The sequence below is a fragment of the Camelus ferus genome, chromosome 7 (genome assembly GCF_009834535.1).
Source record: "Camelus ferus isolate YT-003-E chromosome 7, BCGSAC_Cfer_1.0, whole genome shotgun sequence".
NCBI classification, from domain to species: Eukaryota; Metazoa; Chordata; class Mammalia; order Artiodactyla; family Camelidae; genus Camelus; species Camelus ferus.
In genome coordinates, this window is record NC_045702.1 from 39,231,447 (window position 1) to 39,256,939 (window position 25,493).

At 41.3% G+C, this 25,493-nt stretch overlaps 3 protein-coding genes across 3 annotated transcripts in view; 2 read left to right on the top strand and 1 right to left on the bottom strand.

Annotated features, from left to right (window-relative positions):
• Positions 1 to 2,180, bottom strand: part of FKBP9 (FKBP prolyl isomerase 9) — a 38,363-nt gene extending 36,183 nt beyond the window's left edge. Inside the window, 1 exon segment of the mRNA XM_006187749.2 lies at positions 1,948 to 2,180. Within this exon segment, the coding sequence (XP_006187811.2) occupies positions 1,948 to 2,180 (233 nt within the window).
• The window catches only part of LOC102504942 (retinitis pigmentosa 9 protein), a 116,291-nt gene extending 100,128 nt beyond the window's left edge, over positions 1 to 16,163 (top strand). The window contains exons 7-8 of the transcript XR_004321422.1: positions 14,895 to 14,925; positions 16,075 to 16,163. The gene's annotated coding sequence lies outside the window, so the exon portion shown is untranslated. The remainder of the gene's footprint in view (positions 1 to 14,894; positions 14,926 to 16,074) is intronic.
• Positions 8,407 to 25,082, top strand: LOC102504680 (retinitis pigmentosa 9 protein). The gene is made up of 6 exons (XM_032483759.1): positions 8,407 to 8,773; positions 14,895 to 14,925; positions 16,075 to 16,204; positions 21,773 to 21,864; positions 24,027 to 24,088; positions 24,884 to 25,082. Exons 1-6 carry the CDS (start codon positions 8,622 to 8,624, stop codon positions 25,080 to 25,082), a joined length of 666 nt encoding a protein of 221 aa, XP_032339650.1. The 5' UTR covers positions 8,407 to 8,621.
• Positions 25,083 to 25,493: the final 411 nt, after the last annotated feature.

Here is a 25,493-nt window from a genome sequence, read left to right on the forward strand (position 1 = left end):
CACAAAAAGATATTCAGCATCATCAGTCAATAGGGAAACACGAGTCAAAACCACAATGATATACTACTTCATATCCACTAGGATGCCTATAATCAAAAAGACAGACAATTATAAGTGTTGGGGAGAATGTGGAGAACCAGGAACCTTCATACACTGCTACTGGAAATATAAAATGGTGTAGACACATTGGAAAACAGTTTGGCAGGTCCTCAAAAACTTAAACAGTTACCCCAGGACCCAGCAATTCTACTCCTAGGTATATATCTGTAAGAAATGAAAGCATACACCCACACAAGACCTTGTACATGAGTGTTTATAACATCATTATTCGTAATAGCCGAAAAGTGTAAACAACTCAAATGCCCATCAACTAATGAATGGTTCAACAAAACATGGTATAGCCATACAATGGAATATTATACAGCCATAAGAAGGAATGAAGTACTGATACGTGTTACAACATGAATGAACCTTGAAAACATTATGCTGCATGAAAGAAGCCAGATGCAAAGGCTGCAAATTACATGATTCCATAGAGACAGAAAGTAGGTTAGTGGTTACCTAGGGCTGGAGGGGAAGGTAGTGACTGTTAATGGGTCCAGCATTTCTTTTTTGGAGAGATGAAAATGTTCTGGAATTAGAGTTGTGATGATTGCACAACTCTGCGAATATACTAAAAACCATTGAATTGTACACTTTAAACAGGTGAGTTGTACAGAATGTGAACTCTATCTCCATAAATCTGTTTTTAAAAAAGAAGCAACTGAAACAATAGTGAGAATGACTATTTCTAAGGACTTGCTATGTGCCACGTAGTATACTGAACAGCTTTTGTATATTCACTCATTGTCTGGAATATCAAAAAAAAAAAAAAAAAAAGGCAAGAGAGGCTAAGAGTATTTTTAGAGATGTAACTTCAGGAATGAGCCTAGACCAGCCTAGAGCACAGAGTAGATGCTCAACAAACAGTTCTCTTTGCTTAGTCTGGTGATTCAGTGACAGAAGTGCTGGCACAGACCTGGGATTGTAACAAAGTCTCGGGGAGAAGAGCAGCCTGAAGCTAAAGGAGAGGCCTGTTAACCCTAAAGCTACCCTAGAGAGAAGCTGAGAAGAGGTGGTGTTATCTTGGGGCAGAGTTGAGGGCAGGAATCGTGGGCATGGTGCATGGCCCCATGGCGAGGCTGAGGGACTCGCTGTGGACCACCCCCTGCAGAGGGAGGTTTTTGTAAGGTAGTAAAAGGAGGGCAGTGGTGGTTAACAGGCACAGACTCTGGACTTGGATTGTCTGGGTGTCAAAATAATTCCACTTAAACAAGTTTCTTAGCCTCAGTGGCCTAAAGTTACGTCACTGGCAAAATGAGGATAATGATAGTAACTAGCTGGGAGAATTGTTGCAAGAATTAAATGAAATCGTTATATGTAAAGCACTTAGAACTACCCCGGCACACTGTAATAGCTTCATAAATGTTATAGGTTGCTATCATCACCTTCATCATCATCATCATCACCGTCTTGAGGCATGTCTGACTAGACACTCAAGGGCCTTGCTAGGGGGAACAGTGAAGGGAAACAGAAGGCGGACACCAATATTTACTCTTGGGGTCCACTCGCGTACTGGCCATTTTACACAGATTTCGGCTGTGTTAATGCGCTGGGCTGAGAGGGAGGACGTGACTTGTCCCAACCCCGCTGCGCAAGGTCCTACCCAAGATTCCAGCCCCTGGTGGGTGGACCAGGGGAGCAAAAGAGCCGGGAGGCTTGCCCCCGCGCCGAGGGATTAAGGGTCTGGGAAATTTTGGGGTAGGAGGAGGGAGAGGGAGGAGCGCGGGTTCGCAGGGCGGAGCTGGGGGAGGTCCGTCGGGAGGGAAAGGCCTGTCCGGAGAGAGGGAAGCGGGAGAGCGGGCGCTGGAGCCTCGGAGGCCGGGCCAGGCGCGCAGGGTGCGGTACCTGGAGTCGAACTTCTGGCCGTCGGGGAACGTCCCTACGTAGTGGTAGCGCACGAAGTCGCCGCTGCGCACGGTGCGCGGGCACTCGTCGGGCACGAAGCGCCGCTCGATCTCCAGCTCCGTGTTGGAGCCCAGGCCCAGGCCCGCCACGGGCGCCGCCTGCCCGGTCACCCAGAGCAGCAGCAGGAACAGCGGCGGCGGCGTGGGCCACCAACCCCGGGCCCTGATCGCCATCCGGGGCGGCGAGGAGAGGAGCAGGGCGTGGCGGGGAACCGGCGAGGACGCAGGGAGCTCCGGCGGCGAGGGTCGGGCCTGGGCGCGCGGCGTCGTTTGCAAACGTGGAAAAGACTCCCGGCTCTCCCAGGGCGGCAGCAACCACCCCCTCTCTCCCGCCCCCCGGCCACATCCGAGGGAGGGGAGGAGCCGCGGCCGCGCGCCAGGACCGTTCTGCGCCCCGCGCCGCCCGTGCGGCCCGGCCCTGTGAGTTGGCCGGCTCGGAGAAGAGGCGGGCCTTCTGGCAAGTTCAAAGAGAACTGTCCCCGAGGGATAAATCGTGAACTCCTCGGGATGGGGCTTCGGCCCAAAGTTAGGAGAGAAAAACTTTTACTGCCCAGGCCAACTCGCCGGTCTCCTCCTGTCCCTGGAGACTCTCCGGATTTAGGACCACGAGAAGCTCCTACGTGGCCGCGGATCCAATTCCCATGATGGTTTGGGGAGGGAGAAAAACTTTTTTCTTTAACTTAGTTTCAAGGCTGGATTCTACATCGAAAAAGACTGAAACCATTCAAGATTTTTTTTTCAAAAGTTTCTTTTAATACTTAGAAAAAGGGGAGACAGTTATTGTGAGACTCCTGACAGTTGTCCGAGGAAAGTTTTAAGTTGCTACCAGTGAGTGCTCGCCAAGCCGTCAGTGGATGCCCTGTGAGCTAATACTTACCAGCAAATGGTCCCACACACGTGGCTAAGCCAGTTAGGACTTCACGGTCGAGACTCAGATGCTGCGGAAAATTCCTCAGAGTAATAAAATGCGTTCTTAGCTTAGAATTTGTTGTTCTTATTTATTAAAACTTTGGACTAATAAAAGCAAACCACCAAAGGTTTGGAAGGAAGCAAACAATCTCAATACCAAAATCTGGTGAAGACAGCAAGAGAGAAACTGGGCACTAACCTAATTTATAAATATAAATACAAAACTGCTAAATTGTGAACAAATTGAATTCAACAATTTATTAAAGGAAAAAAGCACAAATTAAGTGGACTATCCAAATGACCTGCAAGTTAATTAACAGTCTGTGTCCTCTGTAAGATGAAGATAAACCATGATAATTATTAGATTATTATAGATCTTACTAGATCCAGTATCTAATGAGAAACTTCATGTAGCGCTAAAGAATTGTTTTTTTGTTTTTTTTATTTTTTGGTGGGGGTAGGTAAATAGGTTTATTAATTTTCAGAGGAGTTACTGGGGATTGAACCCAGGACCCCTTGCATGCCAAGCATGTGCGCTACCACTTGAGCCATACCCTCCCCCCAAAGAATTGTTTATTGTTCCAAATAGAGCTTATTCTGTTGAAATAGAAAATTTATTATTACAATTCATCCTAACACTGGTTATTTATGAGTGGTTACATTTGGCGTGATGATTTGCTTCCTTCTATGTACTTTTCAGTAGTCCTTTATGGTTTTTAATAACTATGTTAGGTTTTACGCAGAAACAAACAAGTCAACCTGGTTCCAGTCAGGAATCTTCCATTCCCTTGCTGTGACTGTGGGCAACACATGCTACCTATCTGGGCCTCAATTTCTTCACCAGAAAATGAAGGAGTTGATTTCTAAGACTTCTTCCAATTCTAAAATTCTATGATCGTATGAGAGAGAAGATACTCCAGGAAGGGAAAGAAGACAGACATAGGAAGAAACAGGCTGGGTAGTGACTGCCACTTCCATTTTGCCTTTTAGGGCTTCCAAGTGGTATGATTTCATGTCATTCCTTTTAAAATGTTAATTATCTGATCAAATAGTATGTGAGCTCTTCACTGTCTCTTTAAAAAGTCTCTTTTAGACTTCCCAAGTCTAAAACTGAATCCAGTCAAGAAGAGTCAGCAGGAGACTAAAAGCTCAGAAAGGTAAAGATGAGTGAAGAGGTGAGCAGGTGAGAGACAGGGACCAGAAAGAAGGGAAAGGTTTTGGGATTTTAAAAAGCAGGGTTGGGGGGGGGGGTGGAGATAACGAGAAAAGAAAAATAGATGAGAATCTGTGAGAGAATAGAGAGCCAAGGAGCAAGAGAACATGAAACAGAGTCAAGGACATAATAGGAAAAATATCCAAAAGGTCTGAGGCCAGGATGGAGGTATGGAGCAGCATGGAGGAAGAAGAGAAGCAGGATCTGAAATAGGATGGATGGAATGAAAATCAGAAAATGAGGTTCTTTCTGCCCCCCTCTCACAGAAAGTTGAAATGTTAGCTGGAGAACTCAAACATAATCTGGCAAGTAAAGCAGGGCACCAAAGAAAGAATTCTGCTTTTCATTGAGCCTAAAATAAAAAAGGATTCATTATGAATCAGATCTTCCAAGAGCAGTAAACCCTGGAGGCTAAGCTATGTAAGCTATTAACTTTGCGTGGCACACACTGAGCCGGGGATAAAGAAAAGGCCAGTATTAAGAAAAAGAGCCCCTTCAAGTCAGTCTGAGCTGACCTGAGGCAAATGTGAAGTAGGAGAAATATTTCCAGCAATGCCCACTCTCCCTCCCCAAGAGTTTCCAGGAAATTCTCCCAACTTCAACACACCTGGAGTCACCATGTGGTTTGATGAAAAACCCTGGACTATAAATCAGACCACCTTGGTTGTAGAGCTTTCCATCCCCCTACTCTCTGAGCCTCAGTTTTATTATTTGTAAACTGTCTTGCCTACTTCCATAGAGTTTCTGTGAGGATCAAGTGAAGCAATGTATGAGGGATGGAAATCTGCAAAGTACCATGTAAATGTAAGGAATCATATTTATCTATGAGTAATAGGTGAATAATAGAAGACCCAACTCAAAATCATTTAACCCATAAAGAAATATACTATCTCTCAGAATAGGAAGTCTGGATGGGAAGTAGCTGCACCAATAGTTAATGAAGTGTCTCTAGAACATCCTCAAGGGTTCAGGTGTCTCCTCCTGTCTTCAGGGGGTTCACTGCTGCCTCTCACAATTCCAACATGGCTGCCCCAGAACCAGCTACCACATGCAGGGAGCGCCATCCTGAGGCAGAAAGAGCACCTTTTACGTTTCCAGGTATCATTTATTAAGAGCAAGGACAATCTATTCAGAAATCCTCCTTCCTACACACCTTCTCTCACGTCTCATTGACCAAAATCGCATCCCATGCCCTTTGCTAACCAATCAGTGGAAGAGGAACAGGATTACTATGATTGGTTTAAGACTAATCAAGATTCACCTCCAGAGAGCAGGGAAAGGGCCTCCACTCTCTAATCAGCCTCCCTGAAGTAGATGGCCACCTAAGATTCCTGAAGAAAACCAAAGTGCTGTTAGCAAGGAAGAGAAGGGGGAATGGCGATTGGTTCATCAACCGTTTGCCACAGATTACCCATTACTTCGATATCTCCCCTTTTCCTTCAGTCTTGTCTACCCCCAAGCCTCAAATAAAGCACATTGTCTGCAATTTTTTCTCCAATCCTACTGGAATACCAGTTAAAGTTATTAGAAATAGTAATACAGGGCTTCTCAAATGTTTCCACTGTGCTGCAGAGAACTGTGGACATGGACCCTTGGGAGCTTACTGACTACTTCACCATGAGAATTCTTTGAAGTATGGTGTTTTAGGGGGGAAAAAGTCAGATTCTGCATTCTACCCTCTAATCGAGCCGTGCTTAATATATAATAGGATGTGCTCTTTCCTTTTTACTCATTTTTTTCCTTCCTACATCTTCCCAGTGGGGAAAAGGTCATTGGGGTAAGGTAGGAACTAGTAAAAAACACCTTGTGAGCAAAATAATGGCATCAAAGTTACGCTGTATAAAGTGGTCAAGATAAGCAGGAGAAAGTCTAGTCTTTTTTAAATTGTTTCATTCTAAAAGGCTTCAAACCTGTCCAGTAACACAGAGTCAGGACCAGCTGCAGCCACCCCTCTAACATTAGGCCAACACCAAGACCCCTTGGCTGGCCTTGAAAGTGAATCTGGTATCTTAAGATGGGGCAGAGGGGTAGAAAAGACTGGGGCAGGAGAAACAGCAGGGGGGACGACAAAGAAGTATCTCTCATTCACCTGGGCTAAGTGCCCTGGTACAAAGTGAAGAGTGACTCCATGTATATTCATGGTTGGGTCTAATAATGACTTTACTCGTCCTTTCTGGAAAGAAACTATACCTACACAGCCTTCTGGATGCCAACGGCATAAAGGGTGATGGGTGAGAATAATGATTTAGAATTATAACCACTAGGGAAAGAATTCCTGTTTGTCTCATTGGTTACAGATAAGATGTTACTAGATTGAGTTTATCACAATCAGAAAACTGAGCTGAATTCAAGAGATGGAGCTGTGTAATTAAGATCTGACTCCATTTTTGATGTTGATCACTGACAGCCTTCAAGCCCCACCTCCACTTTCCCCTTTCTTCCCACCTGTGGGCAAGCTGATAAGAAAACCCATACACTCCTTCCATTAGCACCAGAGGGGAAGTTCAAACCACACAAAGCCTTGGCCTGTGTTCATAAATATTCACCCAGGTTCCACTTCCTAAACACAATAAAACCCAGGATCACTAGCCTTTCCTTTGCTGCAGCTATTTTTGGACTGGCTTAGGTGCCTGAAGTGCTCTCCTAGAAAGCCTCAATATGTGAGTAATAAATTTTTTTCTACCCTCTGGTTGCATATGTGGCATCATCAGCCTTGACAGCAAACCAATTTTGAGTGGAGTGCTCCTGTGGCATGACCACCACACCTCACATATCACCCTGGGATCAGTGACCAAGAAACTTCTTAATCTGGTGTCAAAACACATCAAGAACCCAGACTCACATAAACAGGTAGATATAAGCAGCAAAAGAATTTTCACTGCTTTATAAACTCTAACATGGTAATCATCAAGGAGAGATGCCTAGAATGCAGCCCAGGATGTGGTACTGGATGAGGCTGTCAGACTATTGAACTGCACATCTGCTGTTTTTCACTACCCAGCATTGCTCTTCCCTCCCTCTCTCCTCCTCCTCCTTCTTCTGTCTCTTTCTGTCTCTCTGTTAACACCACCACAATTTTACTTTGAGGAACCACCCCTCTCCCACTGTTAGTCTATTTGGCTTGGCTAAAGCTGACTCACCCCTGGGATTTAGGGTGGACAGGTAACATAGGCTTGAGCAGTCAGTGTACTGCATCACCTTGACCACAGCGACTGTTTTCATGACAGCCACCTGACCCTTGCTTAACCAATAAGTATAATACATAGAATTCTTATTGGAACTGAGAAAGTTTCTTCCAGCTGGGGCTGCTAATTTGTTGTCTATCTTTGGCTTCTAGTGACCATCTTTACCCCCACAATGAGAGGAAACTACATAATAATGAAGCAAATACAAAGGAAAGGAAAGCTGAGAAAGAGAGAAATTGCTAACGATAACATTTCAGCACCTAGATCCAGCCATTCCTGAAGTTCCACTCCATAACATTTTACATATGTAAGCCAATAAATTTTTTTTTCTTATGGAGGTACTGAGGCTAGAACCCATAAGCCAATAAATTCTTTAATTTTTCTTTCTTAGAACAGTTTGATTTGGATTTTGGCCCATTGTTGTTTTAAAAGAATTTTGACTAATACTTACCATAATGGGATGATCAATACCTGGGTCTTCCTGCTGAGATCAAATCACTTGTGTTAGGCAAACTGACTTTGAATTGACTTCTTTCACTTACAGGTGAGAGAAATCCAACACAATTGGTTTCTACATAGAAATATATCCTAAAGTTTTCATATTATTTGCTTGAGTGCTGTAAGGTCACTGTTTGTGGCAAGAGAATGTTTGGTGTCTTTTCTTTTTACTTTTCCTTCTTCCTCTTTCTTGTTTCTTATACTTCAGGTGCATAACTTGTCCAGCAACAAATCTTCCCCAGGAGGAGAGGAACAACTCTGGTTTAGCTTTGTTGTTATTTGCCCCTTAGATTTGTCTCTGGCATGTACCTTAGAGTTGTCTGACCAGGGATGGGGTGTGGCTAGGCAGTGGGGTCTGGCCTGACATTCCTCTTTTTACTGTCTCAGGGCCTCTTCACATGATCTCTCTCCTCAAAGCACGGTGACCTCAAAGCAACTGAACAGCTTACATTTCTAAAGGCTTCAGGAAGGTGTATTTAAAGAGAACCAAGTGGAAGCTCAGGTTCCCGCCTCAGCATCCTCAGCGCCTTGGCTCTCGGCCGCCGCCAGGGGGCGAGCTCCAGTCTCCGGCACCCGCCGACCCTGCGGCGGGGTTCGGGCGCTCAGAGCACCGACTTGCGGCTGCGCCACGGGGAGGCGGCCGGACAGGCCTCTTGGGAGGCCGGGGACGGGCAAACTCGGCGGGGACACCGGGCCCTGCGCGGAGGGCCACGGGGCGGCGGCGGGAGGGGGCGCTGCGGTACCCGCGTGCGCGACGCGGAGGAAGTGCCGTCTTCGCCAGCTTCGCGGGGCCGCCGCAGCCGCGCCGCGATGTCGTCCCGGCCAGGGCGCGACGACGCGGGCGCCCGGGGCGCGCGGCGGCCGCGGGAGCCGCCAGAGCAGGAGCTGCAGCGGCGCCGGGAGCAGAAGCGGCGGCGGCACGACGCGCAGCAGCTGCAGGAGCTCAAGCACCTAGAGTCCTTGTGAGTCCCCGCCCGTCACGCCCGCCTCCGACTTCTGCAAGGAATGGGGCCGGGGCCCGGGGTCGCGCGGCGCGTCTTGGCGCTTTAGGCGGGGTCCTCGGACACCCGCCAATGGGGCAGGTCGGCCCTTCGGGCCCCAGCGAGCCAGGTGCGGGTTATGACTCCGGGCTCCGCGTGGGGAGGCTCTCCCCTTGGATCCGGGGGCGGGTGGGGGAGGTTCCACTCCCGAGGCTCGTCCGGGCGGCGGCGGCGGCGGCGGGCGCCTCCCCAGCAGGAAGCGACGGTTTTATTCCTCGTGCGGCGGCGGCGGGGTTCGGCTGGGGCACTTTTAGGCGCTCGGTCAGGTTTCGGGGACTGAGTACTGAGAAGTGCGGCTGAGCGCTCTGGTCTTTTCCAGTTTGTCAGTTCAAGGAGCCCGCTATGAGCTGGATAAAACTCCCGTCCTTTACATCTGCTGTTAATAAGGGAGAGAAAGTCCTGTAACGGCAGTGTGGTGAGGAAGGTAGAATAAACAGTGGGGTGAGGGCCTGGTCCCTAAATATTCGTGGGGAGGCTGTCAGAGCTGTTCTCTCTAGTCCTCAGGATTTTTTTTTTAAACCAGTATTAAGGGTGGAAGCTACAAAGAGGCCAAATCAACAAGAATTAGGACCAGAGTCATACATTATTGCTGGTCAGCGTGCCTGACCTAGGTAGGAGGCACTGTGCTTCCCCAGCTGCCTAGGGTTGGAGGAGAGTCCTGGTAACCACTGAGAGAAGGGTGGGTTGTAAAGGAGATTTAAACATCAGGTGGAAGGTTGAATTGATGACGCTTTCGGTTCTCTTCTGTAATTTTGTCATTAGCTTTAGAAGTCTTAACTTTTCTGAGTTTGGTGGTCACTGAGTTATTCGAATTATTTCTGTTCCAGGCACTTCTCATTATTTATGCTGAGACGATTATGTAAGGAAAGGTCCTCAGATGGTTAATCCTTCACCGTTAACCTCTGGGAGCTTTGGTACAAAATGCATGCTTCCGTGCAGCCCGGCCTGCTCTTTTCAGTGCAGCCCCTGAGCTGAACCTCAGGGGGCAAGGGTTGCCCATACAGGTGCTGCATCGCTGGCATTCACAGTCCTGGCCCCTTCAAGGCCCTCTGGGGTGCTTTTTGTTGCCTGTGCAAGGCTGATGTTCAAAAATGTTTCCCTAGGATAAGCTCAGGCAAGGCTCAGCCCCACTCAGCCTTCAGTATCCTTAACTGTAGGATGCCAGATGATGGTTAATACTGTATGTTTATTTTGTACTTCATAGAGCTTTGTCACAGAGAAAGATGATAACCTTTTGTAGATGAGAAAATGGAGGCTCCGTGGTTAAGCCACTGACCTGCTAACCAGTAAAACTAAAACAGAGCCTAGGTGTCTGATTCTCAAATCAGTGGGATTTTTCTAGTTCCATAGGTTTGAAACTAGCTAAGCTATTGACATGTTTGCTTTTTTTAGTTCAGAGTCTTGTTTGATTTTAAATTAAGTTAATTCATACCAGTGTAATCCTTGTGTACAGTTTGAAAGCTCAAATAATACTAAAAATGCTACAAAAACTAGTAGTGGGCTGCCCAACTCCTCATACTCCCTGCATAACCCTCCTCTCCCTTCCCTCCTAAGGAGGCCAAGCCTCCCATGTGTAAACTCCTTTAGTTTTTACTTCTTGCATTTAACTATATGTCTAAATTATATGTTTATACTGCTTTCTTTGATTCATCAATTTTAGGCATTATCTATTAACTTGTCATGGTAGATAAGGATTTGGTTCTCTTACCTGTCCTTGTTTCCATCCTTCCAATACAGCTCTATTGTAATAACTGCTAAATCAAAGTTAGAATTAGTGATGTTTTAACTGTGCATTGTTGTTTATTTTTGAGCCAGTGTTTTATGATTTTTTTTTTTTTTTTTTGCTTTCTAGTACAGTTGTTATCCTTCGAGTAGTTAATAAGAACCTCAATTTTTCATTTGCTTTATTTTCTATTATCAACTGCTGTTTTTTCCCTAAAGGCTCCAAAAGCTGAAAGTACTTTCTCTACATGTTCCTATATATCTCATAATTAATCAATTTATTTTTTCCCTAGAATCTTCCATCTGTTATCCTTTAGTAATCTTTCATTATTACCTTCTAGACCTGCAGTACAACCATCATCCTTGAACTTCTTCACCACTCTCCTGTTTCAAATCCCATTCTGGATTCCATCTGTTCCTCTTTCTGTCTTTACTCCTGTATTTTGCTGAAGTACATCCTGTAAATCCTATGAAAAATGGCATTGGAGGTACATTTTTTGACACCTTGCATATCTGAACATGTTTTTATTCCGTCCTCACACTTAATAGATAATTTGACAAGGTGTAGAATTCTAGGTCAAAAATTATTTTCACTCAGTTTTGGAGGTGGCATGCCTAGTTTCCAAAATTACTTAAGGAGTCTGAAAGCACTCTGATTCCCTTTCTTTTGTAAGTTACCTGCTCAACATTATCCTACTCTGAAAGCTTTGGAAGCATTAAGGAACTTCCCCTTATTTTTGCCATCCTGAAGTTTTATGATGATGTGGGTCTTTTTTCAACAAGAGTCTGTTTTTGGGTTTTGTTTTGTTTTTTTAATTTCATGGGTGTATTAAATTAATACGTTAATTTGTGTTTTAATTTCTTTTCCTTCATTTTTTTCTTTCTGTTGGATTTCTGTTGATCCTCTAATTATCTTTTCTCTACTGTTGTCTATCTCTTTGACTTTTCAATCTACTTTGTAGAAGATTTATCTTCCATTTCTTCTACTGCACATTAAAAAAATTCTGTTATCATCTTTCTAAGTTCAAGAGCTTTTTCTCATTCTGAGAATTCTTTTTCCATAGTATCCTTTCTTGTTCCATCTTTGAGGATACTCATTAACTTTTCTTTTTTTTCTTCTGCTCCCTCCATTACCTCTGTGTTTGCCTTTTCTTTTGATCCTTGTCTTCCATTTAGACTTTTTTCCTTGTATTGTCTGGATACCTGGGTCTCTTCATATTAAGAGTGAGGCACTATAAGCTCCTTTGACAGGGGTCATTGTAGGAGAGGGAGGAAGAGAGAGAAGGTGCTTTTTCACTGACTGGATTGCTTCACTGTAGGGAGATAAGGCTGTGGGCTGCCTTTTTGATTGAGAGACTCTCAAATGTCCATAGATGGAGATTTTTTTCCCAGGGCTGTTCAGTTTCTTCCGGAAAGAACCTTCAGTTGAGGGGTCTATGCCTGACCACCAGTGTTCTGGGTGGATTGGGAGGGAGAGGGCTGAGTGTCCCCGAGTTCAGACAGAGACTGACTCAACAATTATTTTCAGCCATGGTCACTATCATCCCCATCCTCAGCCATGCTCAGAGGGGGCTGAATCTGCAGTCTCCTTCCAGGGTTGGGCGGGCAGTTTCTTGGCTGTAGGGAAGGAGGGAAAAACCCGTGGCTTCAGCCAGTTCATGTCTACGTTCCTCAAGCCCATCTTCCGAAGACTGTAAAATCCTCCGAGTACAGAGGTCAGTTGTTTCTTCCTTCCACTTTCCCAGGTTTGTTGAAATCTTTTTGTGATATTACCTCCACTCAGTAATTTTTTGTGGCTTTCTACCTTAAATTTTTTTTTTTAACTGTCATTAAAAAAATAAAAAACAGAGCATATTGGTCAGTGAGCCATGTTAAATGGCAAGCCCCACAGTTTTTTACAAATTGAATTCAAATCCTTTCATCACTTATGTGCTCTCTTCAGTCTCCACTGGCCATTTTCTTACACTTTACTGGCTTCTGTCTCTGACATACCTGCCAGGCCCCCAAAGGCATCTGAGTCCTCCAGCGGTGTCCAGCCCACATTCCAGCTGTCACTCAAGTGCTCCTGGGCTGCTGGGCATAACAGAATGGATGTTCCGAGTATATATGGAGTTTTGTCTCCACTATTCAGTCCCAGAAGAGCCAGTTGCAGGAAGAGTCGTTTGAAATGGAACATGCTTACATGAAGGATCTTTCTAAACCCACCCCAGTAGTCAGAATCACAAAGAGTAATTTGAAATACTTGGCTAAAGAAAGACTTCTTGCCTCATACACAATTGGGAAGAAATTCTCTCTTATGTAAATTTAGTCTTACTACACAGAGTAAGTTATTACAGTCTGAATGATTGAATAGTGGGCTTCTTAGATGGTGCAAAATAATGGGCCTCCACAAACTTTTTCAAATATTAAGAATTAACTACAAAGATAAATGTAGACTTCTTGATTGTCATGGCGTAGAAGCTAAACTTCACATAAACATACTCCCATTTCCAAATCTATTATATTTAGTAGTTAAATATTACTGTAAACTTTGAGAATTATCTTCTTTAATATGTTAAATTAATGAATTGTTTAACCCTAGGAAAAACCATCAACCACCTTCCTTTAAACTTATTGAAAACCATTGTAAGCTTGACTTTTTAGGGAATGCCGTTGCTAATAATAGATTTCAAAATATGTAGTCCTTTCACACTCCTTTTCATCTTGGCATCAACAGTTGCATATTTTTCAGTAATTTGGCTTTCAATTTGATTGGCCATATGTTGTTGTTTGTACAACTCTTGTGACTCAAAGGATGTATTATTGGATTAGTGGATTTATAGATTGTACTACCAGTCTCTCTTTGGTCTTTATGCATAAGGCATAGCATTAACATTTCTAATGAATGGCCGCAGATCAACTGTTATCATTTCCCCAATTTATGCAGATTTCCATTGTTCCATTGCTAAGTTCTGGCTCTCTGATGCCACTGCTTTGTGTTAGAAAATATTTTCATTAAAGAAAACTTGGAAAATTAGTCATCCCCACTCTCACTGCCTAGGTACAGCCATGATGAAGCTCCCATATTTACAAGTTTTTGAAGTCAAGACACAATTGTAAACCAGTTGCAGTGCCCAGATGTCCTCAGTTAAACATTCCTTATAGAGGTATTGAACAGACCTGGGATGTTTGGTTGTCCTGTTTTGTTTTGTTTTGTTTTTATTCTTATTTTTGGTTTTGGTCCCTTAGGCATTCATGATTAAAGCCAAACAACCATGCTGTGTGTTTAATTTAATTATCTTATTTGTGTGTGTGTGGAGGGGGGTAATTAGGTTTATTTATTTTTAATGGAGGTACTGGGGATTGAACCCAGGACCTCATGCGTGCTAAGCATGCACTCTACCACTGAGCTGTTACCCTCCCACCCACACTGTGTGTTTAATAGCCAGCAGTGTGTCAATACTTAAAAATGAACATGAGCATTTGCTACTGATTTTCTAGATTTGGCATCTGGAAGCCTTTTCTGGAAGTTCTGGCAGAGCAATGAAAAGTGGAAAAAAGTTGGGAGCATGGGCATGATTTGTATCCTCAGGACCCTGGGGGTCTGAGAGCTCTATTGCTGGAAGGAAAGTGTGTTCACGCACAGCCATCTGCTTCTCTAGAGTAGTTCTTTATCGAGTGCCATCCTGCACCCTGAGTTGGGTGAGGTCAGTAGGGGCATAGAGGGTGGTCAGACAGCTGAGGAGCAGACACCAGCCTGAGCCCACTCTGTGGACAGGACAGGCCTGCACGGAAATGGAAGGGGAAGCCTCTGGGACAGACCACCCCCTCCTCCTTCCCCTATGGTAGGCCCTTCCCTCTGGCTTTGCTCCCCCCCCCCCAGCCCCCGTCCTTGTTGAAACAGGTCACGTACTCCCATCCCCATGAGCCTCTCAGTGTAGGGAAGTTGGAAATTGTGGTAGGTAAATCACCCGACACCTATAATGACAGTTTGGAACCATAATTAAATTCACAGCTCTTGTTACTTCACATTTTCCCTGCAACCTCTTGCTTTCTCTTCTTTCAAAAATAAAATCATTGTACTAAGACACCAACTTAGTTATTAGTTATTATTTTGGTGAATTTAAGTTCTACATCCCAGTGGGATGTGGTATAGCATCAGTTTATGTAGGATCTCTGGCTGCTGGACATATTTTATTAACTGTTTCAGTTACAATGTAGTTTTAAGTTTTTACTTAAAGAAAAAAGCTTTTTTATTGTGGACTGCGGTTGCTTTTTGCTGATTGAAATGTGTTATGTTCCTATGAACATTGTTGATGACAGGTGTTTTTTTCCTTTCTAGTTATGAAAAACCTCCTCCTGGGCTTATCAAGGTCAGTGTGAAGTTTGTACTTTGGTTTTTCTCTAAGACACGTTTCACTCAGTGCTCAGACTCAGTCACTTGTTAGTAAAAACAGCTGCATAAGGTTTGATCCTCCTTTTATGATAGTCCTGTTTCTTCCCTGCAGATGCCAGTCTGTTCATACACTTTGCGCTTTGTCACAGTCTGTGCCTTTGCAGAAATTTAATCAGCCTTGTGTCTGACTAAATAAATAAGAAACCACTGCAGGCCCACGTGTGTTTCTCAGCGATCGCTCCCCTACATTCGCTTGTGACTGCATCTTCTCAAAGCTCTGCTCCCCATGTTCCTTCCTCTGACTCTCCTGGTGCTGGTTTCTTGAATGTCATCAGCTCAGAGAACAGTGGACTCTGAGGGGACTTGAAGCTCATCCAGTGCAGCCTCCCCTGGTGCCCGAGTCCCTCCTCCAGCACCCTGGCCACAGTGTCAGTGTCTTTCTGCGGGAGCGAGACTTAGAGGACTGACAGCCAAAACAACCTTTTCTGTTTAGTAACTTTCAATTGAAAAAAAAAAAAAAAAGACTTAGAAACATTCTTCCATTATAAATTTAATACTCATGGAAACTTGAAAAAAATCATAAGGTTAAAAAAAAAAAACAACCAGCACCTTACCCTTAATAGTATAGTGCAGTTATTTGATGGTGAAAATACATTTCACAAATATGGCATGTATGAGATTATAAAACATGAGATGGCCTTAAAGTTCTAATAATCCGTTTTAATCTAACATGTTACTTTTATTATTCTAGGAAACCTTACTTTAATTCTATACTCTGCTTCATTCCACAAAGCTTTTAGGTTAGCAAAAAGCTTTTTGTGATCTTAGGATCTAATTTTTGTGATCTAGAATTAGTATTTGGAGCTCACAGATCATTGCTATGTAGACACTGGTAATTTTTCTCTAAGAAAAGCTACTTTGTTTTGGGGGTATAGTTCTTCTAGTATAGTTATTTTAGTTTTTTCTGTCAGTTATAATTTGTCTTTTTAGCTCTTCAGGGGTAACTTATGATGACATTGGAATCTGGAGCCCATGAGAAAGCTAGACAATGCTTGTACTCAAACAGGTGGGAGAGAATTCCAGTGTGTTTTTTGCCGTAGAGCTTAGACATTGTTTCCTTTTTCAGGAAGATGAGACTAAGCCAGAAGACTGTATACCAGATGTCCCAGGCAATGAACATGCCAGGGAATTTCTGGCCCACGCACCAACCAAAGGACTTTGGATGCCACTGGGGAAAGAAGTCAAAGTCATGCAGTGTGAGTATGAAAGGGTTTCAAGTGACATCCTCAGTACATGCAAGTCATGGACCACAGTTTACAAAACATGTTCATTTCTTTTAATTAATTCATTCTCACCACAGCTCTGTGAAAGTCAGGGCATGATCTCTATTCTATAGATGCGAAGCCCCCTTATATATGTTAGTAAGTGGTCTGAGGTAAGGGGCAGAGCAGGGCTCAGACTCCAGAGCTTCCGGCCCCAGGGACAGTGGCCTTCCACAGGGCTGTAGTATGTGCTTCAGTGATACTCCTATAACAGAAAGGATATTCTGTGTAGACATGCCACGAGGGACAAGGGATGCATTGCAGGGCTGTCCCTTTGGGGATTGCCTCAGTCACTCATCCTCAGTGGTGTTGAGGTTTTATCTAGGTAACCTAAGAGGAGTCAGGGATCACAGAGGGTGGGTCTGGAGCAGGTAGAGGTCTGTGTGAAGACGCTCTACCGCACCAGAGCAGTGACACCTGCATCTAGCATAAGATGGCATTTGAGGAAAGGGTCCTGCTGCCTTTAAAGACATTTGTTTGTACAAAGATTCTTCATGCACATAATTAAAATAGCAGTTTCCAGTCTCTTTGTCTCCATTCACACATCATCCTTTCTCCAGAATCCTGGGTTACAACAGTTAGCCTTATTCAAGGTGGCTGGGACTACATGGGGGCATGCTTTCTAGAAGTCAGAGATTACTGGGTTCATCTTGGAGACTGGCAGCCCCAGCTATTCTTGCTCATCTGTGGAAGATAAAAAGTTGATTGGAAGGTCGAAGTGTGTGAGTATGGCTTGTTGGGTTTCACTGAAGTGTGACCTTCTAGTCCAATCAGTTGGGAACCTGTGAGGTCAGTACCTATAGGTTTTTCTTCTTCGGGTGGGTTATATTTCCTTAGTGAAGAAGGCTTCTCCATGGAGGGTCAAGACCAAGCTCCGAGTGTTGTGGGATCTGATTGGAGCAAGAAGACAGGGAAACCTTACCATCTTCTTTTTATTTGCTCATGTAGTGTTCGATATTTAGTATAGTGCCTTGCCTTCGAATGTGTCTGATGTCTCTTTGGCCAGAGACCCTATGCTTTACCTTTTTCAGACAATAAAATTCCGTCTATCAGGTCTAGAAATAGTTGTCCTTGGACTTTTCATCAGTCCTCCTTATTTCAGCTCCGCCTTTACCTTTGCTTTCAGGGGTATCTGGTGCTGCCAGTTCCTGAACTCTTTGGAGGTTATGCAAATAGAAATTGAGTTGACAAACAAAAAAAAATTAAAATTAAAAAAAAGACATTGAGTTGATTCTTAATTCTCCCCTCCGGTGCCTTGGAATTCGGTTTTCTGGTGTCTGCTCTTAATTTAGTATTAATGTGTCTGCATTGTGACATCCAACATTTTTTTTGCATTTGACCCTTATGGCTTTTCCCTCACTTCTTGGGTTTGTGGTTTTTTGAAAAATGCTTTATTGCAGTTTAATTTATATATAATGAAATTCACCCATTTTAAGCATACAGTTTAGTAGCTACTGAGTATCTGCAACCATTGCCCTGAGTAAGTTTTAGAAAATTTCATCTCCCCATTAAGATCCCTCATGGCTTATTTCCAGTTAAGCCCCATTACCAGCCTCAGACAACCATTAATCTACAGTCTTTATCAGTTTGGCTTTTCTGGATTCATACAGTCTGTGGTCTCTTGTGTCTGACTTCTTTGATTTTTTTTTGTTTTTAATGAACTGCTTTTTTTCCTCTTGCTTGAGTTCCACTATCTTTTTAAATTGATGTATAATTGACATTTAATGTTATATTAGTTTCATGTATACAACATAATGATTTAATATTTGTATATATTGCAAAATGACTATCACAATAAGTCTAGTTAACGTCTGTGACCGTACATAGTTACAAAATTTGTCAAGGTCTTCTCTCTTACCAACTTTCAGATACGCAGTGCGGTATCAACTCTAGTCACCACGCCGTACATCACGTCCCCATGACTTTATGTTGTAATGGGAAGTTTGTTCCTTTTGACCCCTTTCACCCATTTCTCCCACCCCACCCCTGCCTCTGGTAACTACCAATCTGTTTTCTGTATCTAGGAGCTTGGTTTTTTTTTTTAGATTCCACATATAAGTGAAATGACTTCTTTCTTTTAGCATAATATTTTTGAGGTTCTTCTGTGGCATTGCAGATACCAGTAGTTCGTTATCCCCCTTCTGCTTGCCTTTGGTTTAGGTTGCTCTTTGTTTTCTAGATTTTTAAATTGAACCTTAGATTATTGATATGAGAGTTTCATTCTTTTCCAATACTGACATTTAATGCTATAAATTTCCTGTGAGCACTGCTTTAATTGCATCTCTTTTTTTTTATTCTTATTTTTTATTGAAATGTAGTCAGTTTACAATGTTGTGTTATTCTCTGGTATACAGCATTGTGATTTAGTTATACATGCACACATGTGTGTATTATTTTTCATTATAGGTTACTATAAGATATTGAATATAATTCCCTGTGCTATACAGTAGGACCTTGTTCTTTATCTATTTTATTTTATTTTTTGAGGGGGGAATAGCTTTTTTTTATTGAAGTATAGTCAGTTTGCAATGTTGTATTAATTTCTGATGTACAGCGTAGTGTTTCAGTTGTATGTGTGTCTGTGTATATATCTGTATATATATTTCTTTTCATATTCTCTTTCATTATAAGTTACTACAACATATCTTGTCTGACTCCCAATTTATCCCTCCCCCACCTGTTCCCCTTTAATAACTAAGTTTTTTTTCCCTATTTCTGTGAGTCTGTTTCTGTTTTGTAAATAAGTTCTTTTGTGTTATTTTTTAGATTCCATATATAAGTGATACCATATGATATTTCTTTCTCTTTCTGGCTTACTTCACTTAGTATGATAATCTCTAGATCCATCCATGTTGTTGCAAATGGCTTTATTTCATTCCTTATGACTGAGTAGTATTCCACTCTGTGTGTGTGTGCGTGTATGTATACATGTATATACATGTGTATATACACATATATGTATGTATACATGCATACACATACATGTATATATGTGTGTGCATACATGTGCGCACACCCCCCCACACACCTTTTTAATCCAGTCATCTGTCAGTGGACATTTAAGTTGTTTCCATGTCTTGGCTATTGTAAATAGTGCTGCTGTGAACATTGGGGTGCATGTAGCTTGTTGAATTAAAGTGTCTTCTGGATATATGCATAGGAGTGGGATTGCTGGATCATGTGGACTTTGTTTCTTTGTGTGTTTGCAAGTTTTTGATGAAAACTACACATTTTAGATAACATTAGGTGGTCTGGAAATCAGATTCTCCCTCCTACCCAGGGTTTGTTACTGTTCCTTTTTTATGTTTTTAGTGACTTTCCTGGACTAATTCTGTAAGTCTGTATTCTCTGCAGTATATGGCTACTGAAGTCTCTACTCGGTTAGCTTAGTGGTCAGCTAATAATATGACAGAGATTTCCTTAAATGCCTTGATCTAAGAAACCTTCTACTCTTTGCCAAGAGGTTATATGTGTGTGTTAAGAAATGCCTCAAATGTTCAGGTGGTTTGGTTTATGTATCTGCCTTAGCCTTTAGTACCTGCTTGCACAGAACCTTACGGTGAGCCAGAAATGAGAAAATAAGGCCTTTTCAGCCCTTTACTATGCATGAACACAGACTTACACATAAGAACAGTCTTCTAGCTTCCCTGGATTATGTCAGAATTTTTGAGAGCCCTCTATGGACATCTTCTTCCCCAGATCTTCCTTTTAAACTTTTGGCTGGGCTCTTATTTACCCAGTGATATCACAGCCATAATAAGCTGTTATGTTGAACAATTGCAGGTGATTGTTTGTGACAAATACCCTGGGGGTAGTAGGGCTTTGTCCGTAGAGCAAGCTACATGACCAGTCAAATAGCAACAATACTCTGCCAGTGTGGCTCTGTGCTGTGGGGTTAGGGCTTTTTGAGATACTCAAAATCCAGTCTCCCCTTTTCAGTGGGTCTGACACTACTGCTTTTTACAGCTGTCATGGTTGCAAAGCTGCTTGTTTTTAAGATTATTGTGGAAGTGGGGAAGAGGGTTGGGAGTAGGCCCAGTTAAAATGCCAAAAATGCTGCTGTTCTTAGCAAAGTTCATTAGGTTTTCTTGAATTAATGCTCCTCAGATTGTGGCAAGCCTTTGGTTAATTTCCAGGGTTTAAGTAAGTTGATTTGGATAAACTTGCAACTATTTCCAATGCTTTTATGGAGGAACAGATTTATGGAGGTGGTCACTTGGCCGTTTTTGAGATACTTCCTGGATAATTCCTTTTGAAAAAAATTCTCTTCATTGTCACTTTCATGGACTCTCTGGAAGGGAATGAAGATGTTTAGTTCGTCCTCTTTACCCAGAAATCTCCAGCTTTTTTTAAAGTTTGAAAACCATTGCTCTGTTTAATGAGGTGGTTAGTTGCATTTCACTTACTATATTATAGTTATTTGCGTTGACTTGAAAAATAAGTTTTCTGTTGGAACCAGATCCAGTTTTACCAAAAAGTAAATGAAGTTTACATAAGTTTTAGGGCTCCTCACTTGTGCCTTTCAAAGACCTGGAGGGACCACCATGATATGTTGATATGATCATATGATCTTATAAAATTTGCCAAGGCGAGATTGTTTTTTTTACCCTAAGAGCTCCCCATCACCACCAAATAATTTAAGCTCAGGCATCATAAAACTTGGGTTCATCTCAGACAAGATATATATATATATATGCACACTTTCATTGATTTTATTGATAGTAATATTATCTAGAACAGTGGTTCTCAAACTTTAATGTGTCTACAAATCACCAGGAAATCTTTGAAGTTCAAGTATGTGTCAGTGTTCCAGGGTAGGCCTAATACTGTGCATTTCTAACAGTCTCCCATGTGTTGCTGATTTTGCTTGGTCATGGACCACATTTTGAATAGTAATCATCACCTTTCCTTTAAAAGTAAGACAGTTTTGAACACAAAGAAAAACATTGGTTTGAAGGAGTGTAATCTTTCTTTCTTGAACTTTAAATTTTGAGAGAGATAAAGAAGGGACAGTTCAGAGGCAATTGACAGAGAACCCCAAGCTGCATTTTTTTCAGTGGTTTCCTGATATCCAGCTCTCAAGGTTATGTTCCCATACAACCGTTTTATTTTTCACTTTCAGTATAATGTTCAATAAATTACATAAGATGTTCAGCACTTTATTATAGAACAGGCTTTGTGTTAGATGATTTTGCCTAATGTAGGTGTTCTGAGCACATTTAAGGTAGGCTAGGCCATGTATGATGTTCAGTAGATTAGGTGCATTAAGTGCATTTTCGAATAATATTTTCAATTTATGATAGGTTTATTGGGTTGTAACCCCATCATAAATTGAGGAAGGTCTGTAGTTCCCGTTTATTTTTTAGACTCTTACATGGTTCATCAACTGATGGCATTTGCTTTTAGAATTGGAGTTTAGTGAAGAAAAACTTTAGTATGATCTACTGATTCTTCATTAAAGAAAACTGTTATCTTACAGAAGTATTTCCTCTTTGTTTTCAGGTTGGCGCTGTAAACGATACGGTCATCGAACCGGCGACAAAGAATGCCCCTTTTTTATCAAAGGCAACCAAAAGCTAGAGCAGTTCAGAGTAGTAAGTAGAGCCCCACCATATCAATTTACATTTATCAGAGATAGTGAATATCGATGAATTAGGCAGTAATCAGTGAACTGGAAACTCACATAAAATACATTCCCAGAAGACGTTCAGCCGGAGTATCTAGTGTTAACCACATCTGTGTTAAATTACAGGCATACCTCGGAGATAATCTCAGGTCTGGTTCTAGCCATATTTAGAACTGCAATAAAGTGAATACTGCAATATAGTCAGTCACACAAATTTTTTATTTTCCAGTGCATATATAAGTTATGTTTACATTGTACTGTAGTCTATGCAATAGCATTATGTCTAAAAAAAAAGTATATAACTTACTTTAAAATACTTTCATACTAAAAAATGCTAACCATCATCTGAGCCTTCAGAGAGTTGTAGTACTACCATCAAAGTTCACTGGTCACACATCACCATAACAAATATAGTAGTAATGAAAAAGCTTGAAATATTGTGAGAATACCAAAAAGTGACACAGAGACATGAAATGAGCAAATGCTGTTGGAAAAATGGCTCTGATAGACTTGCTTGACATAGGGTTGCCACAAACCTTCAATTTGTGAAAAACGCAGTATCTGCAAAGCACAATAATGTGAAATGCAGTAAAACGAGGTATGCTTGTACATTTGTGACAGATCAGTTCTTTGACAAGAAACTAACTTCTTTATTAAAGTGTTATTTGCTTATACTTTGGCAATAGTGATTCTTTTTCTGAAGCAGCTGTTATTCAATCACTTTTTTAAACTTATTACATAAAAATGTCATGTATCATAAGTAAAAATCAGGGTTTTAGTTTTCCAGGCTTTAGGTAAAGATTATATATCTTTAAATTATGAGCTAGAAGTGTATATATAAATTATATATGCTCTCTATATGATGGTAAAATAGATCTGTCATTTCCTCACTTTATTTTAACAGAGGCACCTTCCAGCGGTGTTAATTCACCATTCAGTAACTGCTTCTGTCAAGTGAAACATTCAGCTGTCCAGATGTACTGACGTTATCAACATATATTAAACTGGGGTCAACAGACATTCTGCAAAGTTTTTAAGACATTTAAGATGTTGTGTTTTCATTTTAATAATCTGAAATAACTTATTTTGGGTCAATCAGTCCACTTCAGGGTGGAATGACAACTTTTATAGATACTATAGAACATAGTTTGGTGATAAATCTCAAAAGTTTTAAATATATTCATCTTTTTCTTGGCTCAGAAATCCCACTTCTAAGAACCTACCTTTAGGATATAAGAGAACATTAATACATGCACACGACTGCTCATGTATGTATAAGGGTGGCTTTCATAATTATTTATATTATGAAAAAAATGGAAACTAAAGAAAAATAGGAAACAACTTAGTCCAGCATATCAACAGAAATTACTGTAACACAAATTATTTAGCCACTAGGAATTATGTTTCAGAAGAATGTGTAATGTGGGAACATGTTCATGAAAATATGTGAAAAGTAGTAGAGTTACAGAGTATGTGTATAATTTTTTGTAAGTTTATTAATAATGATTGAAAAAAGAGACTAAATGTTAATATTACTGTTATCCCTGGGTAGTGAAGTAATAGATTTTTTAAAATTTAATTTTCTGATCTTACCTAAAATTTCTATAATAAACATTTATTCTTTTTTAAAATGAGGTAATTCATGTACCATAACGTTTCTTGTATATGTATTCTTATTTTTAAGTAATTCAGATCATTTAAAATTATCTCTACTTCCAGTATAGTTTCAGACTTTATTTGAGGTACTTATATATTTTTGTGTACTTATAAATATTTCATTCTTAGGTATAATTTTGTAATTCACTTGTTTTTCTTAACACTATTTCTTGGTTACCTGTCACATAGAACAAAGAGAATTGCCTCAAATATTTCTTCCTTGAATAACTTTTCATGATTTTTCAATGGTTTGTTTCTGTATAAAGGATACTTAAATTATACTGTTTTTTTCTAATTGGAAAATTCTTATCACAGCAAGTTTGTAGTGCAGGTGACCCATAGGAAGGATTAGAATGTATTGAACAGCAAGCTGGAAAAGAATGACTGGCTTTTTTGGTAACAGAGGGACTTAATGTTTAATTAACTAACAACCAATGAACCCTAACCCAGTCTTAACCTTTTCTCCCCTTTAAGGCACATGAAGATCCCATGTATGACATCATACGAGAGAATAAAAGACATGAAAAGGATGTAAGGTGAGGTTGTCCCAATGGTAACAATAATCGTCTTAAAGTCTAACACTATATAAAGTTGGAAACAACCATTTCAGTATTAGAGAAATGGTTTAATAAATATGGTACTTTAATTGTGAAATATTTGGAGAGCAGGAGTAATCCCTGAAAAGGCCAGTTTGTGGGGAATGAGCAGGGCAGCCTGTTCTACTTTGGATTAGCTTAAAGCAGTGGGCTTGGCACAGCCCACTCATGGCACTGATAGTTGATGTTGGCAACCCACGTTGTGGTATGTAGTCCTCCTGTATGATTGGTTCTTTCATATATTTAGTTTATCTTCTCCAGTGTCTTTAAGGATCTGAACTATTGTTAAAAATTATTCTTAGACATGAATAAAGATAGAGTGAAAAAACAGGGTTTTTCTTCCCCCCAAATTAGTGATATTGAATTATAGTTGTCGAGGAGGTAGATTACCTAGTTTGAACTTAAAAGTGGGGGAATGACTTAGGAAAGTGTGCATCTGTTGAAGTTATAATAGCAAGGAATATGGAAACATGCAGAAATATTTAGGACAATGAGAAGAATACAAAGTGGCTTGTACACTGGGTACAGTCATGTAAAATAAGCATGGATGTAGACAAGAATGGGGAAAACATACAAAAATAAAAATACTGTCTTCAATGAGGTGATTATTTATGACATTTTTCACACTCACTACTGTTCTTAGATTTATACCTTAAAAAATTTTTTTAAGTTAAGTTGAATATGGTTCTTTGGCCATTCTTACATGTTTATTTTTTTTCATTCTTATGTGTTTAGGATACAACAGTTAAAACAGTTACTGGAGGATTCAACCTCAGATGAAGATGAGAGCAGCTCCAGTTCTTCAGAATGTAAAGAGAAACACAAGAAAAAGAAGAAGAAAGAAAAGCATAAGAAGAAGAAGAAAGAAAAAAAGAAGAAGAAAAAACGAAAGCATAAGTCTTCCAAGTCAAGTGAGAGTTCAGACTCAGAATGACAAGAAGTTGACTTGTTCAGCATTCTCTTCTCAAAAATCAAACACTGTGGCCAAAGATCAGAGGAATGTGGGAGAGTCACCAAGAGAGGAGGAGATTTGGTGTCACAGGTGCGAATTCTCACCTACCTTCCAGTAAAGGTGTGACCCAGAGGAGAGAGGGTTGTATCTTGCCAGGTGCTAGCTCTGGGCAGCTGCTGATTTCAGGTCGGAAAGCTTTTGTCCCTGCTGATCACTGTGGTTTGTGATCCCTTAGAAATGCCTCCGGCAGGGTGTCCAGACTAAGGGAATCTCTGAGGAAGCTCCTCCAGGTGCTGCCACAGTTTTCACCCTCCTTGGTGGGGCTACTTACTGCCCATAGACTTCAGGCTTGACTTTCCTCTTGTTGAGGATAATAAAAGCTCATTATTTTAT

Excerpts from the sequence above, each read along its gene's own strand:
- LOC102504680 (XM_032483759.1), top strand. The coding sequence starts at position 8,622 with ATGTCGTCCCGGCCAGGGCGCGACGACGCGGGCGCCCGGGGCGCGCGG. Across the intron at positions 14,926-16,074 it reads CTCCTCCTGGGCTTATCAAG|GAAGATGAGACTAAGCCAGA; the intron begins GTCAGTGTGAAG and ends TTCCTTTTTCAG. Across the intron at positions 21,865-24,026 it reads AGCTAGAGCAGTTCAGAGTA|GCACATGAAGATCCCATGTA; the intron begins GTAAGTAGAGCC and ends CTCCCCTTTAAG.